This window comes from Heliangelus exortis, chromosome 1 (genome assembly GCF_036169615.1).
Source record: "Heliangelus exortis chromosome 1, bHelExo1.hap1, whole genome shotgun sequence".
Classification (NCBI taxonomy): Eukaryota; Metazoa; Chordata; class Aves; order Apodiformes; family Trochilidae; genus Heliangelus; species Heliangelus exortis.
The window spans coordinates 164,336,269-164,353,183 of NC_092422.1; the positions used below are offsets into that span (position 1 = coordinate 164,336,269).

A 16,915-nucleotide genomic window follows, 5' to 3' on the forward strand; every position below is an offset into this window, starting at 1 on the left:
AACAACAACAACAACAACAAAAAAAAAAAAAAAAAAAAAAAAAAAAACCCAACCAAAACTGCACAAAATCAAAAAGCCCAGACTTTTGCATCTTCTGCTTACCTGTCGCATTTCTATTCACTTAAGAAATCTGTCCCAACTCTGCAAGGTAAGCCAAGTCTGGATGGGGCTTCTTGAGGTGCCACCCTCCCTGTAAGCCTCCCTACCTCCACATTCCCCCATCCACTCTATCACCACCAGAGCTGCTCCTCTTGCAATCACACCGACATCTGGTTTGAGGAAAGCATCTTCTCAAAAACTAATTAAATTACACTGAAGCTGGAGTCACACCCTCTGCTCAAGTGATGGCAGACATGCTCTAGAAAAGCCTTGGACCTGCAGCATCCACCCTGTAGGTCTGTGACTGAGATGTTACCAGGCACAATATACAAAAGCAGGAATAACTGCTCCATGATAATCCCTTCATGAATTACCCTGTGAGACATCACTTGTTCCTTTTGTTTTATTGGATTACTCCAGGAGAGTTGAAACCTGGCTATGCTCAGTATCCTCTACAAAATGTCCAAACAATAAGAGTACCGAGTTGCACCAGGCTTGTGTTTTGACCCAAGCTACAACCTGTGAACCGACCTGTCTTTGATATTCAATTTGCCATGTTTTCACCAAAATGTTTTGTATACAAACACTTCAATAAAAGTGGAGTATGTTGAAATTATGAACTCAATAGACAACATAGCTATTCACACACAAACTGTGTCAATCAGCAATCTAGTAATTAATGAGGGCACCAACTTACACCAGAGTTAGAAGACTTGTTTGCAAGCATGAAGTCATGGAATCACACAGAGACTGTGAGAACAAAGAAGGAACAGAGCAAGTGTTGCCCAGGAAACTACGTCCTGGTACACATTTGGAGAAGAATGGGATCCAATTCCAGCTCAGAGTTTCAATAGGGCATCCCCACCATGTTTCAAAATTTTTTACTTGACTTTGTTGGGAACAGTCAGACCAAAGTTTGGATCGATCTCTGGGAGAGAGTACTGGGGTTCATTTGGCACCACACACTGAAGTGACAGGGAAGAATGAGAACTTATCTCCAGAATTACCCAAAAAAAGAGCAGTTCCTTCTCACAGTCAGGGAATGGCACCACATTTCTAATGTTTTATTTTAGCACTCTGTAATGCTTTATGCCTATAAGATAACGGAGCCTTTATAAGATAATGAAACACCAGTGGTAGTACTGACAAGGCTGCTCTGCTTTCCTTTCTGACACAACCACAATGAAATATGAAACACCTTCCAATTGTTTGTGATGGGGGGTTTTTTCAGAGTCTTCCAGGTCTGTCTAGGAAGGTGAAAATATACACAAGTTAAATTCAGATACAGAGCATGGAGCTCCTACCTTGAATCATCCAGGTAATGTTTTCACAACTAGACAGAGCAGTAGAAGATGTATTACACAGTACAATATTTTCCCAGCATTGGCCATAAAGGCCTAGCTAAACCAAATTCATTTTAATACATGACCCTTAATTAAAATTCAGGTCAGGGACAAGGGGAAAAAACAAAACAAAACAAACAAAAAAAAAAAGGCAGGGGTGACATATTAACATTTTACCATGTGCTTCACCTACTTCTGGAGCTGGTTTGAACAAGAAATTATTTAAAAAGAAATCTACCTTCAACTTTGTCTGTTACAAGAGAAGTCACTAAGTTTATGACTTTTGAACCGACCAGGCTATTTTCACAGAACATGTAATTTTATCACCTTATGAGGTGAACACCTAATTCACTAATGGTTTATTATTGTCACAACTCAAAGCCACATCTTCATATTGCAGTGGTAACTTCAAAAATGCCCTAAGTAGGAAACCACCAAATCATTAAAACAAAATATGCTTTGAAGAATATTTGGGGTCTGTATTTAGGAGTGGAGAAAGATGTTCCTTTTAATTATGTTTTTAATTAAATCAGCTGTGAGTTTTACAGTTCAGAGCATAAGAAACTGCTTTGATGTTTCACTTCACATACTATCAACCTTTTAGCACAGTACAAACAATCATGTTCTCCCATCTTGAGATAAGCTTCACATCATGTGAAAATGTAACTGAATCAAAAGCAGCTGTTAACTTAAGCAAACTCATCAACTCTATCCATAAACAAAATAACTTTGCGATACAACTCAATCATTATTGTCCATGTCTGGGAAAATGCTTGCTATAAGCAGAAGACTATATTTAGAAATACTCTAAAGGCATTTTGTAACTTCTGCTCTGTTGGAAGAATCTGTAGCTTATTTAAATCCTTTGACATCTCTATTAAGGCACATCTTGCCACCTCTCAAATCACAGGAAAAGCAATGGAACAATCTGGCTGTCTAAAATGCCAAAAGTCCTCCTACAATTGTCATAGGAAAGGTCTTCGCTGTAAGAGTCCCTGAAGCTCCCACATTTGGGATGACCCCTTCCAGTGTAGCATATAAAGAGTAGAAAATAAATTTTATCCTGCAATTCATCTCAGCAGATACAATACTCCTCCCCAAAAGCTTCCATGTCCACTGCTGCTATTGGGAGACACGGTACCAGCAAACTGAGCACCAAGAACATCTGACAGGAGTGAGTCAAAACAAGAGGATGCTGCCAATAACTTCAACTCAAAACACACTTCACACATTCATTCCAGGCTTGGGTGAGCACAAAGCTGTTGTTTTGTGACAAAACACAGGTTTAACTTCCCAGGATTCTCACTGTGATTTGATGATCAAAGAGAAGACAAAGTGATTTGCATTACACCACCTGACATGTTTCAAGTCAACCTACTTGGTTTTCTGACAGCTGGTTACTGTTTTACAGACAGCCCCATTCTTATTCAAAACAAGAAAGATGCATACCAGATCTTATTTCCCCTGTACTTCTTAACAAACCTACCAGAACAATATCAAGGCAACCACAAATGCCCTGATGGTTTAATAAACCAGAAAGGAAATCCTGACAGAATATGCTCCATTAGCAAGAGAGCCAGTTTGTATTTGACATCCATCAACTTAAGCATCACTGCTTCTCCTCCTCACCTAAATACTTGGCATTCATTTGGGATAACGAATGCTGTAATCAGGTCTAAAATACAGGCACTGTCTACATCGTGTGCTGGCTAATTGACAGCCAGCCTAATCCAGAACATAGGAGTCTCACCATACTAAGCATGTGAGCTGTCTGCTTCATTTTACACAAGACCAAGAATTCAGATCAGGGTGACAAAAAGCAGGAAATCCCACAGCCAAATCCCCCTCATGAAGCCCTGCAGCACACAGGCTTGAACTAACATTCTCCCAATTCTTCTAATCTTTGATAAGATGCTACTGAGTATTTTCATAAGAAAGAAGTTGTAGCCTACAGCATGGAATTAAAAAACTTGTAGAATATATTTTCTCTAGTATACTTCAATTAAACATGGTGGTGGTTTGAGGTAAGTTTAATTTCATTTTGCCATCATTGTGCTTTTTGAAAGGCAGTATAAATACCTCCTAGGCAAGCAAGGGACCAACAAAAGTTCAGAGAAGTGGATCACATGGTCAGCTGAACACTAATACTGTTTTTCATATTCTATGAAAACAAACTTGTTCCCATGAAGGCCAAATCAGACCCCAAAGCAATACTTTGCAGCTGATACAGAGAATGTTGAGAGAAAGTATTTAGATTTGTCAGCAATTCTATAAACCACAGCTGCCCAAGTCAGTCTCAGAAAAAAAGGACAAGGGAAAGTAATTTGTACACAAAGAGTAAAGCAGGTTCTCATGTGGCCAGGACCCTGAGAAGAAAAGAGGAGAAAAGAAAAAAAAAACCCTACAACATTCTCTACAGGAATCATTCCTTGCATGCTGTCAGTCATGGAGCCCAAAAAAAAAAAAAAAAAACAAACAAACACACAAACTTAAGAAAGCTAATGCTAAATAAATTAATTCAGCTTTAGAGAGAGTGTGACAATCCAGTCCAGAGTTTTATCTGACTGATGTCCAGAAGCACTGGCTGTCTCAGACTGACATATTGCATGAACTAGCCTCTCACCACTGCAATTAATTAAAAGCTAACTAAAGCAATTGAGTTGTATTTTAATAGTCACCTTCCCAGAGAAAAAACTAAAGTGTATTAACAAATAGAAACAGACAGGACAAACTTTGAAGTCTACAATGGTCCCAACTCCATGAGAATATCTTATCTACCTACTCCGAATCCACTCGCATCCTGAGATCCATTTACTGGGCTCTCTAAGAGCAGCAAAATGGTTTTCATTACAGAAAAAGTCAAGGCTCCTTTCATTAGTTGTCACCTCACACTGCATGTTCTTTGAAGGGAAAAAAGGTGTTGCCTCAATTCAGCAACTGAAGGAACCCTAAGTATCAAGTTAAATACTCCAGGAATTTGGTTTATTCTAACTTGACCTTATAACTCATGCAAAAACTGCAAAGTGTCTTTAATATTAGATCTTGTATCAAAATCAGTTCAGGTAAGTGTTCCTGCTTATCATCCTGCAACAGAGGGAGCCAATCTTCTACACAAAGTTGCCTTCCTTCTACTCTATTCCTCAACTATCAAATATGAAGGCAGCATCTACTTCAAGCCTTCAGGTGCAAGGTCCATGCCCCATAGAGTTAAGGATTTCAGCAGTTTTCAGGAGCCACCTGCTGAGGCATTTTTCCCTCTGACATATCATAAGAGCCATCTAATTTTTGGACCACAGGTACCCCTGCTGCTGGAAATGGAGAACCTGTACATTTGACAGGATTAAAGTGAACTTTTCTCATGCTTGTATTTCTGGTCCTTGGGTATTCAACACTTAGGTTGAACAGTCTACCCTGACAGATCCAGAACCCCTTCTGCAGAAACTCTTTCTCCCTACTGCTTTTCAAAGCTAAACACACATGCACAGTAGTAAAAGAAGGGTTGGACCAGTCTAGAAGTCACCAGCCAGTCAGGGCACCAGCTCCTATAGCTGGCTCTAGCACATCCCTGCTATGCACTTCAGGCATAGCCAAGGTCACTTGCCACATATCAGCTTTTCTACTATTAGCAAGCTAACCAGAGCCACAAAATGTTTTTTTATTTTTTACTTAAGATGCCTGTCTATGCCTAGACTACATAATCTTTACAGACACACCAATAACACCATAGTAAACCATAACTTGTAGTTCAAATTACATCTATTGTGAAAAAAAATGCACTGAGTCCTATACCAATCTCACAACAGCACTGAACCTTGAACTCTGTCATAATTTCAGACATAGGACAAACAATGCAGGTCAATTTTCCCATTAAGCAACACACAACCACTATATTCTTAACCTTTTAAGCAGTGCCAAAGACTATGCCAGTTTCTGCACACATAAGCACTATGGGTCATGCTGAAATCCCTACTGTAGCTGCTAGAGTTGACACAGCTTTCCCAGAGGCTTCTCAGATGAACCATGAAGATCCTTTGCAACAAAGTGAGTAGCTTTGAACAAAGATTTCCAGTCTTAGCTTATGCACCTGTGAGTGAAAGCACTAAATCAAGCTGCTGGTGTGGACTGAACAGCAAGATGAGAAGGTTTCGTTCCTGAGGAGCAGAATCCTTCAGAAGAGAGTAACCCAGTAAAAGAAAAGTAATGCTCTAAATAAAACACCTGAAGTAAACTCTTCCAAGTTGACAGACTTGCATGATCTTAGGCACAACTATGTATATGAAGTTCATGAGAAGAAACCCCCTGCAACAGAGGTTTCTCAGCCATCAATAAAGGCATTAAACTTCTTTTGCAGCGTTAACAAATTTGAGCCATCTCTACATTTTCTTCAGGAGGAATAAGCCAAAGCATGGGATCACTGCTTCAGTGGAAATAAGATTAAGCACTTAATTATGTAGCAAACTATCACCTCCAGCCAGAGCAGACCTTGATCTTCAGGTTTTATTATTACTAATCAGTCTTTAGAGAGACTGTATTGATTGGGTTCTGCAAACACAAGATACCAGGACTGCGCTACAAGGAAGAGTGCAGCACAGCCAGACTGCATCCATACACCTGATCACACCTCTGATCAATTAAGAGAGAACACAGACAAGCAGTCCTAATTATGGACAACAGGGATAACTATAAAAGATTACAGACAACTGCCTTTGAAATTTGCCCCTACTGTATTATCATCTGTAATTTCTAAAAGAAACACACTTGCAAACAGCATTTTCCACAATTATGTAGTGAGTAAAGAGAGACAGAGAAGCTGACAGCCAGCACTCCAAGGACACCTAGACACCCAATATTAACACTTGATGCTTCCTGGGACAGATGAACCACTGCTGCTTTTATTATTATTTTCAGAACAGCACAGATTCCTCCCTGTATGGGAACACAAATTCCTCTTCAAAACACACAGGTGAGTAACTAGAAAATTATCTTAATTGCTACATGAATCACACGTGGCTACTTAGCATAGCAAAATACACGTCTGCTTAGGAAGTGCTCTCCTCAAAACTGTCCCCAGTATTTCATCAACCTTGCAGAGCAAGTGAGACAAAAAAACAGAAGGAAAGCAGCAATAACTCATCCCAAGTCAATTCATACCCACCTACAGAAACACAGGGGCTGTGTTATGGGCACCTAAAAACATGTAAAAGCTTGACAGTATTGTAGTTGGCAAGTGCTGCACCAAAACTGGAAGGGATGAAGCATGCTCTGCTGGCTCCAGTCCCACTGGGACACACCCCTGATGTCTGCAGGAACAGCTGGACCTAAGACCTTTCTTAGTGTTGGTCTCAAAAGGTACAAATCTATATGTGTGTGTATACATAAAATATGTTTGTTGCTTTTTTCTTTTTAACATGAATGTATGCATGCATATATAAACCCCCTATTATTTGTACCTGGGAGGAAGGTGCAGTGCATACTGAACAGCATGGCCCAGTGCACAGCCCACAGAAGTCCCCAGGGACTTATCTGATCGTCTGTGAGGAGAGCTGAAAGATGGAGAGACCTGTCACTCTCACTTCTCTCTTCCCAACACTTACACCTCTTGGCTTGGCTCACAAGTAGACTGTCACAGGCAAAATGCTGGCATTACAGATCTACCACTTCATCTGAAATCCTCTGTTAATCGGTTTATTTGCCACTCTTAATCCAGCAGTGGGACTGCTGGCTTTTTACACAAGAGATAAACTGCAGTATCAATTCTTCAGTTTTTCTACAAAATTTTGCTCTTGCAGTGGCTAAATGTTAGCCTGCAAGAACCTCTTCCCAGTTGGTTATTTTGATATTGCTCTTACACAAAGGTGTACAGCTGAAATAAGAGCTCATGAAAATGGGGTACCAAATTATTATTTAAGTAACTATTTATGGATTTTTATAAATCTCTTTAGCGTATTCAGATGATCTTGAGCTCAGCTGCTCTGCAGAGCACTTCTATAAATTCACAAGACTCTTCAGTTAAAAAAAAAAACAACTTGGGTCTACACATCTATTTACACGTGTCTAAAGAAGTTTAAGTCTAAACATTTCAGACCATAAGGCTGCAAGTGCCCAATACTTTCTGACTTCAGTGAAAGTCCACAGCTCCAGCAGTTCTGTCCTTTCTGCCTTCACACTTGAATAAAGCCACAGAATCATCCCAACTCAGTTACATCACTTAAATCAGAAAAAAACCCATACATACCAGGTACTCTTGATCTTACCAAGTGAGAAGCCTAGCTACTGTTCTTCAATACTCAGGTAAGTGAATCCGGTTTTTTTCTTCAAATAAAAGGAAAAATAAATACTCAGTGCTTCACTAGTGACTCAAATGACTGTATGTAACAATGCCAATAACAGATCACCAGTCCTCTAAGTTTCTGCTAACAGAAGCAACTGCCTGAAACGTGTCTAATCTAGTATTAATACAACAGACTAAAGAAAAAAGTGGAAAGATAAGTTAGTTATCTGTTCTGAATACTACCTGCCACTGTTGCTGCACTCATGACGCTTAAATTGCTGAATGCAGCAGCACTCATGAGATGTTTTAGTGACCTGAAGTCTTCTTAGGATGGAATCCATCTCCCCTACACTTGTTTTTTCAGTTTTTGTTAGTTACCATTTCATGCAGTTGCGTCCCCAAAACTTATATTGCTAAGAACCAACTGCAACAGTAAAAGCAGTGTACAGCAAACAGCAGCCTCTGCACAGAACATAAATTTCATTTTGCCTCCAGAGGCTGTCAGACACTAGAAGGGGACCCTGAGTTCACCCCAAAATGGCCACTGTGCTCTTAGAAGCTACAGAAACACAGAGGCCACATCAAGCACTCAAGAGAGACAAGCAAAGCAGAAACACAAAATCAGGGCCACCAGTTTCCTCTGACAGTGATGTGGGCTTAAAATAGACACAATCTCTACCATGCTCATTCCTTCAACTCTTAACTTTCAAGTATCTCAGTTGTGACACTGTTTATCCCATAATATTCACTGACTGCCAAATGGATTAAAAAAAAAAAAAAAAAGGAAGGATGAAACGTTACTTGATATTTTTAGTTGTTTTTCTTTAAAAAAGTTTCATGGCTACATGTTAAACACAAACGTAAACTTTTTGGCTCCAAAGCAAGCCTATAATTAGAAACCTCATTTGTTCTGGTAGTCAGGAGAGCCATTTTCCCGAGGGGATGTTACTGAAAGGAAACCCAGGAAGAGCTGTAATGGCCAAACAATGTGAAACTTATTCATAATGGACACTGGCAACACCAAGTCATACTAACTAGACTTGAGCAGTTACAAATTGCATTTTAGCCCTAGAAACTGATTTTTTCACAAAAAAAAAAAAAAAAAAAAAAAAAAAGAGCTTTTTTTGTCTCTTTTCCTGTCAATGAAATGCCTCAACCCACTGTGCAAATTCATGTGGAACAGGCTGAAAAAAGTGCTTCTGCACTCAGAAATTTGTCTGGTTTTGTTTCTTGGGGTTTTTTTAAACACTTGTACCAGGTCACCCATTTATAAAAAAAAAAAAAAAATAGTTACACCATTCCCTGAAAACCTCTTCTGACAGTGGAATGAGAGACAACTGGTAACCTTGCCAGGACTGGTTAGGGATGAGACTTTAGCCCTCCACCTTTTGCCCCTCCCCCTCATCACTCCACTGCACTCCTACATCCACTTTCAATTTTCAGCTTTTTTTATGGATTTCCTCTCCCATTCCCATTTACCACACCTGCAAATTCCACTGATATGCAGAAAAGACAGCCACAAAAACAGTGTCATGGCAGAGGGCACCAGGTGTGGGTGCAAGGGAAGGAACTCAGCTGGCAGATCTGGAAGCTGTGAAGACCAAAACCAGCAAAGGGGAAGAGAGAGACAGAAATCAGACTTCAGATGGGGAGGGACTGACATTGACAGTGATGCAACAAGTACATTCTTCAGGGCAGGAGGAAAGCATACATTTCTGCTATCTGCCAACAGATATAAATGCAGCAACCGCGTTTTTCTTGCAAGCACTATCACAGGTCCCTGTACAAAATGGTGAAAAACAGAACATAAGCATACAGATGTTTTTCTCTTTGAGGATTAGAGCAGCAACCAAGAGACAAACTTGCAACATCCAAACCATTTCACACTAGACTTGAAGCAGAGCTCTCTCACATTTTGTGTATGAACCATTCACAAATGAGATGCTGAATGCAAGCTGCAGGATTTGCCTTCTTCTAACTGCTGGGATCCATGATGCTTCCAGCATCCCCAGCTTCTGAAGCAGTGCTTCCCAGAACACAGGGGTGTCTTCTCTCACAGATGCCTTGTGTTAAGGGCAGACAAGGAGAGAAATCTTTTCCACAGCCTCTTCTCATGCTTCTAAGCCTTACAGTTACAGTAGAAGGGGACACGCAGACACAGAGCGGGCAGAACCAAGCACACGGATGGATGTCCCCGGGTATTTGCAGTGATGCTCACAGAAGACAGGAGCTTAACAAGGCTGGGAACTAATCCAGAAAAGCTACTGCCCATCAAGCCTCCGGAGAAAGGAGAAATACTGTGAGGATCTACACCAACCCTTGAAAAGCAAGAGAGTACAGAGAGCAGAAGAACAGACAACACCAGCAGGAAGATGTGTATCCCTCTAACATCTGGTATGGCTTGAAGCAGCAGGCCTGACTGTTTTCACTTTTCCTGAAAGGATGGGGGGGTTGGTGGGAGGAAAGAGGGAGAGAAAGGGATCAGCTTTCAAAAGTTTGCAAAACATCAACTTTTGTATTTTCTCTACAGGGAATGGACAATTTCCAACAGCCTGATCATACAGAAGCACGGGTCTGATCTTGCAAAAGCCCATGCACATGGATAACTTTACCTCACACGAGTAGTCACACAGGCAGGACAAAAATATTTACAGTTCCTCCTTTTTCACTTACTAAATGAGTCATTAAAAACACAAAACAGGGTCATGATGAGCTTAATCTAGCCCCCAACACTTAAATTTTGCAACACCAATGGAAGCAACCTTAAGTAAAGCTACACTTCTATTGGCAGCAACACAGCATAAAGCAGCCTGCGTTTTATGCACATTGCCCTTAGATTCATTTATGTCTTGCTTGAGAAATTACTTTGGGGCCACTGCTTGGCCCTAAAAGACTGTGCTGCCTGTCACATTCTGTAATGGCTTCCATGCTTTTATTTTCTAGAAGTGAGGGAGGAACAACCCTACAGAAGATGAGCCACCTTATGCAAAGCCCAAAGGTACCATCACAAGTTTTTTACACCAGAACTGGTATCAGTCCATTAATCCAAACTCAGATGCAAAAGCTGATGAACATGAGTAAGCCCAGCCCAGCCCTGCCCGGTTAAAGGGAAGACAACAATTTGTCTTTTTCCTTTCTTTCTTTGGAAACCCATATAAAGCAAATCCAAATGCTATGACCGAGGGTTTTCTGCAGGCACAGCTGCAAGCCAAACGCTCTCACCCATTTCTTCACAGTGAGAAAGGAGGCAGAGGGAGCTAAGACAGAGGGATAAAATTAATTGCCAGCACTTGTATCTACAAGAAATCCCCACTGCAAAACTTGGTATCTGTATACTTGAGAAGGACACAGAAACAATAACTAACAGCTTCCCTCTCCTCTTTGCTCAAGGGGACATAGTATGCATTTTTTGACTAAACCTCAAATACAAACCAAAAGTAACATCCTCATCCCTACAAAGAGGCTTATTATGATTGTTATTGCTGGAAGGGGAAACTCACTCTTACTGGCCACATGACTGTCCAAATCTACATTCAGCATTGTTTGGGCTTATTTTTTTTTTTTTCTTTATAACTCAGCAGCTCGGAGCAACTGGTAGTAACTTTGTGACTAGAAGCATTTAGCTGAGCATTTCTGACGCTGCAGAGTCAGCAATACAAATGCGTTTGTTCCAGGCTACTCAATACATATTTAAATATGTATCCTGCAGCACCTCCCCACAATATTCTTTTGGGACACATTACTAGAGCAGAATGTCAAATTTTAGTTTGGGGTTTTTTTTATTCCATCCCCTCCCTGCTTGGAAACATTATCACATATAGTGATTTACACGCCCGCACAATTTACTACTTGCACAACTACTTTTTAGCAAGACAACTCATACAGCAGCATTACAAAGACGTGTATGTTTTTGGAGTCTGAATCAAGCCTTCTCACACACCTCATGACACAGCAGCAGCTCTCACACAGCCTGGCAGCAGCTGGGTATCTGTTTGTGCAGCCTGCAAGGGCCAGGTGGCAGCCAGCCCTGGCCAAACAGGTTAGCAGATGAAGTTCAAGGAGGCTCAACAGGACTCACCAGCTTCCAGAGAGCCCCTCAGGTGAGTGTGAGGCTGAAACTCAAGATGGATGTGGAAAAAGACGACCCCTGAGGAGGGGTGCAGCAAAAAGCACCCTGGGGAAACAGCCATGACCTGATAAAAAGCTGGTCCCAGCTTATTTGCACAAGGCGCCTGAGCTCAGGTGCAGGGAGAGGGTGCGCCCAGGCTCCCTGCCAAATTTTGCAAAGGAAGCTAAAGCTCAAGAAAGCTCTGTGCACTTCCTCAAACAGGAGTAGAAGTTTCCTGAGGGGCAGTTAGAGGGCTTAAGTTTTAAACAAATCACAAATAGAGCAAACCAGATGAAGAACCTTGGAGAAACGCAAATCAAGGTTGGCTTCTTGCAGCACAACATAGCCTAGGGCAACAGCCATGGACGATGAACGACAGGGTCTTGACGGACCCCGAGGGTGGGCAGAGCGCACCCGAGGTATTCAGGCTTTGACGTGCAAGTTTATAGCTAGGTCTCCACGGCAGCACTCATATGGACACCAAAGTCCAGTAGGGAAAAAATACTAAAAGTCTGTACGCAAAAAGAAAACACGGGCGCTGAGCAGAGGGAAGCCACAGCCAGTGCAGGGAGCAAGTTTTAGCATAAACAAAACCAGCTTGCTAGCTTATCGTCTCCAAAGATACAAACCACCTCTGGAAAGAGAAAAATGAGAGAGGGCTGGGCTGCTTAGCTACAGAAACGTGACGTTTACCCTATATGGTTTAAGGACTGCTCTGGATCGGACAGGGACTGTTCCATTCGATATCCCTGACGCTCCTAGGAGAGGGGCTGCTTTTGCTACGGCAAGGTTTCCTTCTACACACCCGCACTTCTCACTCTGCCTACAGCCCCGTAAGTCCTCCTTTCACATTTCAATGCTGACCACAAAGGGGTCTGTTTGGGGGGTTTTCGCTTTGTCTTTAATCACCTTTTCACTTCAAAGCCCACTTGCAGTTGATTTCCTGAGCCTGAACGCTTAAACCTAGACACTTAAAACACTTCTGAGGGCCTTTCCCTGCCAACAAAACAGCTGAAGAGGCTGTCATTCATCTGGAAATGAGCTCTCAGAGGAGTGAAGAGGCAGACCCCGCCGTACCCCGGCGGAGAGCTGCCTGCGGGGCCGATGGCAGGGCTGATAGCACGGTTACTCACCACAGAAACATGTGATTTTTGATCACGTCCCCAGCCCGTCGGACCCCGGGGGGTCAGACTTACAGTCTGGCTCCCTCAGACCGGTTTCCGAGAGGGGCACCCCAGCAGCCTCCTGGAGTTGGCGGGGGTCCCTCCTGAATGACCCTCTGCCCGCACAGGAGCCCCGCTCGAAACCCGGTTGGGGGTGAAGCGCTTCCCCACCGTCTCCCTCCCGCTCCGTCCCCGGACGGCGCCAGCGGGTCCTGCCCCGTGGGGGAGGGAGGGAAAGGCGGACACGTGGAGGCCGAGGCCGGAGGGAAGGACGAAGCGAAGCGGCCCGGCCCGGCCCGGCCCGGCCCGGCAGCAGCTGCCACCGGGGTCCAGGCCGCCCCTCAGCCCGGCGCGCAGAACTTACTTGCGGGGCGGTGCGGGTCTTGCCCGGCGGCCTCCTGAAAAAGGAGGTGCGGGCGGTGAAGAAATACTCCTCGGACTCCTCCTCCTCCAGGCTGCTGTAGCCGCTGCTCATGCTGCTGGTCCAGGTCATCGGCGGCGGTGGCTGCTGCTGGCGTTGCTGCTGCTGGGGCCGGGCGGCGGAGAGCTCCGTCCCGACCGCCACATGGGGCCCCGCCGCTGCCGCTCCTCTCACAGAGTCGCCGGGCCCGGGGCGCAGGAGGAGAAGGAGGAGGAAGAAGAGGAGGAGGAGCTGCTGCTCTGGCAGCTTCGCTCCCGCCCTCTGCTCCCTTCCTGCCGCACAAGTTTCGGCGGGCAGCGCAGCTCCGAGCCCCGCCAGGCGGTGACGCCCCCGCCCCTGCCCCCGCCCTCGGGCAGCAGGTGAGGGGGTGGCGGCCCACAGCTCCCCCGCCCCCGGGCCCGCAAACACCGGGCTGCCTGGAGCGGGGGGTCCTGTTGGAACGGGGAACCGAGTGACTGCGGAGAGGACAGAGGCAAAAGATCAAAGAGCGGGCGTGGAGTGGAGTTACTGACTCTCCTCCCGGCCTTGTGCAGACACCTCCGCACCCCCCGACATGAGTCATAGAATCATAGACAGGTTCGGGTTCGAAGGGATGTTTAACATCCCCTAGTACCAACCTCCCCTGAATGGGTAGGGACACCTCCCGCTAAACCAGGTTGCTCACAGCCCCATCCAGCCTGGCCTTGAACGCTTACAGGGAAGGGGCAGCCACAGCTTCCCTGGGCAGCCACAGCTTCCCTGGGCAGCCTGTTCCAGTGTCTCACCACCTTCACACTAAATAATTTCTTCCTTAAATCTAGCCTTAATCTCCCATCTTCCATTTTTAAGGCCATTACTCCTTGCTGTCTCTACTGATTACAAGCAACGAGGCAGTCGAAGGGGTTTTGCTAAAAGAAGAAGTTCCCAAAATTTGGGAAGTTTCCCAAATAATTGCCCGATTTCAATCTCCTGCAAGAAAAAAAAAATTATTAAAAAAGAACCAATGGCAAAATAATTGCAAGGCTTTCCTGCTTTGTTCTTCCAGTAATCTTTGAATTTAAACTTTGCAACTGGTAGCGAACCCAGCCATGCTGGGTGATAAAAACCTTGAATTTCCATAGCACTTGTGGGTGGCTGGCCCTGGCCTCTCCTCCAAGGATCAGGCCCACGGACTATTAAGTCAGTGGAATTTATCACCCCAGGATGTAGCAAGGAGCGAGGCTTGTGAAGACTCAGCAGAGATTAGATATGTGTACAGATAGCAGGGATATCCAGAGCTGCAACTGGGAAACATACTTAAAAGCACAAAAGTTCTGATAAGGCTTTGGGCGTACATCAAACTCAGCAGTAATGGGGGAAATGGCAGACAATGCCTGAAGGCCAGGTCATGCCGTAATTACCTGCTGCAGAGTTTCTCCTGTCTTCCCTTAATTTATCTAGGGCTGATCGTTGTCACTGACAGGATACTGGGTTTAAGGTACAGCTTCCTAAGACTGCAGCATCTGCCCAAAAAAGCAGCCTTGCCTTTCCTGCCCGCCTCAGCCCAGCATTCCTGCTGTCCCCTGTGCCACAGCGGTGGTCCCACAGGGGGAAGTGAGTCACATCAGCCACTTGCCAGTGGAGCAAACCCTGGGAGATAGGGCTGTGAGGATCAGGAAGGAGGGCAGGCTACACCTTTCAGCAGCAGCACAGCCTTCGATGCAACAGATTTGAAGCTGTGTGTTTATTAAGCCACTGCCTAAGCCTACACATCAGTTCCTGCAGTCTCAGTACTGGGACACAGATGTCTCTAGGATACCATGAGCTGATGTCTCCTTTCTCTCTACCCCATCCCCACCTCACTGATCTTTCGCACACTCCTCACCCTGCCCAGGTGAGTTCTGCCACCTTGGTGCTTTTCCCACACCAGTAAGCTGTACATATTAGTAAAGCCACCTCAACACCGGCAAAAAAAAAAAACCAAAAAAACCCAAACAAACCACAAAACAACACTCTGAGAACTAAGTCCAGTTAATCAGTTCAGGGGGTGTTAAAACCCAGCTTTCCCATTAACTCTGACTCTACCAGATCGTCATATGGAATTTGACATCTGGCAGATCAGAGGGTCTCATAGTTTTAAAAATAAAAAATGAAGTCTAACAGCATAGATGTGAATGTGTAAGATGTTGAGCCTACTTGTTGGCACTATAAAGCCTCATAGTATTCAAGATAGCTTTAACCTGAATGACAAGTTACCTGAATGTGACTAAAACGTATTAAAATACTTGTTTTAGACAAATGGGCTTTGTGTTACCTGCTTCAGCAAGTCCAACCTCATGCCAAAAGGAAGTCCCACAGGAAAAGTGATGGCCTTGCCTCTGAACCTGTCCAAGACCCAGTAAACCCAGTCTACAAAGCTTTTGGATAAAACATCCCTGGCCATGTTCACAATTAAAGTGAAGGATTTTAAGTGACTCGGGTGTGCTGCAAAATGGGGTTTGTGTTTTCAAACCACAAAGGTGTTTTTACATGTTATCCACTGGCACACTTGATGGACTCCCCAGCAACCAAGGGCACTGTGTGCATTGAGTGTTTGCTTGGACACAGCCTGAAACCTCAGAGTGCAGGGGTGACCATCAGGCTGGCAAAGAGGATCACTGAGACAATAAGCTGCTGCAAGGGAGCTTGAGTCCATCTGTGCAAGATCAATTGCAAGTCCTGGGCTGAAGTTATAGGAAGTCCTCTGGTAAAAAGGCACAGGATTCACCTTGTCTATCAAGCATCATTTATGCTGATAACACCAAAAGATTTACAGTATAGTTTTCTCCTATTACAACAGAAAGAGATGGAGAATATATAAGTCCTTTGTGATTTATCTTCCAGTATGAATTCACTTCTCAACTATAACTTTGTTTTTAAGCCTACTAATTTTGGCAGTGTCTTCTTAACACTTACCAGACTGAATCCAATAATTCACAGGAATGTAAAAATAGATGCAATGCCCTTTGGTGCTTACTTGTTTGGTGCTTTGCAAAGAACAAACCTAAATCCTATCAAGTGTTTTGCTAGAATGATACTTCAAAATTAATTGGTACCCCTGTGGATTTCACTGTTCCCAAGCTCCTATGTGTTGATATTTTTATGGTCTCTGTCCCTAGGCAAGTAATCTTCCATCTTCTCAAACGGATTTCTTGATCTTACCTAGGTAAGATTCATCCAAGGCTCTTTGTTTTGTGCTGCACTGAAACCTCTACACTAGCAGCCTTGCATTACTTTTGTTTCACTCCAACAGGCCTCTTTAATAGTCAACAACAAAAAAAATAACACTTCATAATGAAAATAAAGAAAGCCATGTCTCAAGATGAAGTTAATAATAAGCTTTCTGCAAGCCTACTTGTTCTTAAGTAGAATTATTGAAGCATTAGGTAAAAGTAATGGAGTTAAAAGCCAAGGAATGTGGCACAGGAGAAAGATTTAATACACAGACAAGCACTATGAGGCTTTCAATAAGTCCTTCCAAGAAATAATTTAATCCAGTGAGAAATTAATCTG

At 43.7% G+C, this 16,915-nt stretch overlaps 1 protein-coding gene across 1 annotated transcript in view; it reads right to left on the reverse strand.

Annotated features, from left to right (window-relative positions):
• RASSF3 (Ras association domain family member 3) overlaps window positions 1–13,713 on the reverse strand; it is a 51,161-nt gene extending 37,448 nt beyond the window's left edge. The window contains exon 1 of the mRNA XM_071733487.1: window positions 13,349–13,713. Within this exon, the coding sequence (XP_071589588.1) occupies window positions 13,349–13,477 (129 nt within the window). The 5' untranslated portion in view covers window positions 13,478–13,713. The remainder of the gene's footprint in view (window positions 1–13,348) is intronic.
• Window positions 13,714–16,915: the final 3,202 nt, after the last annotated feature.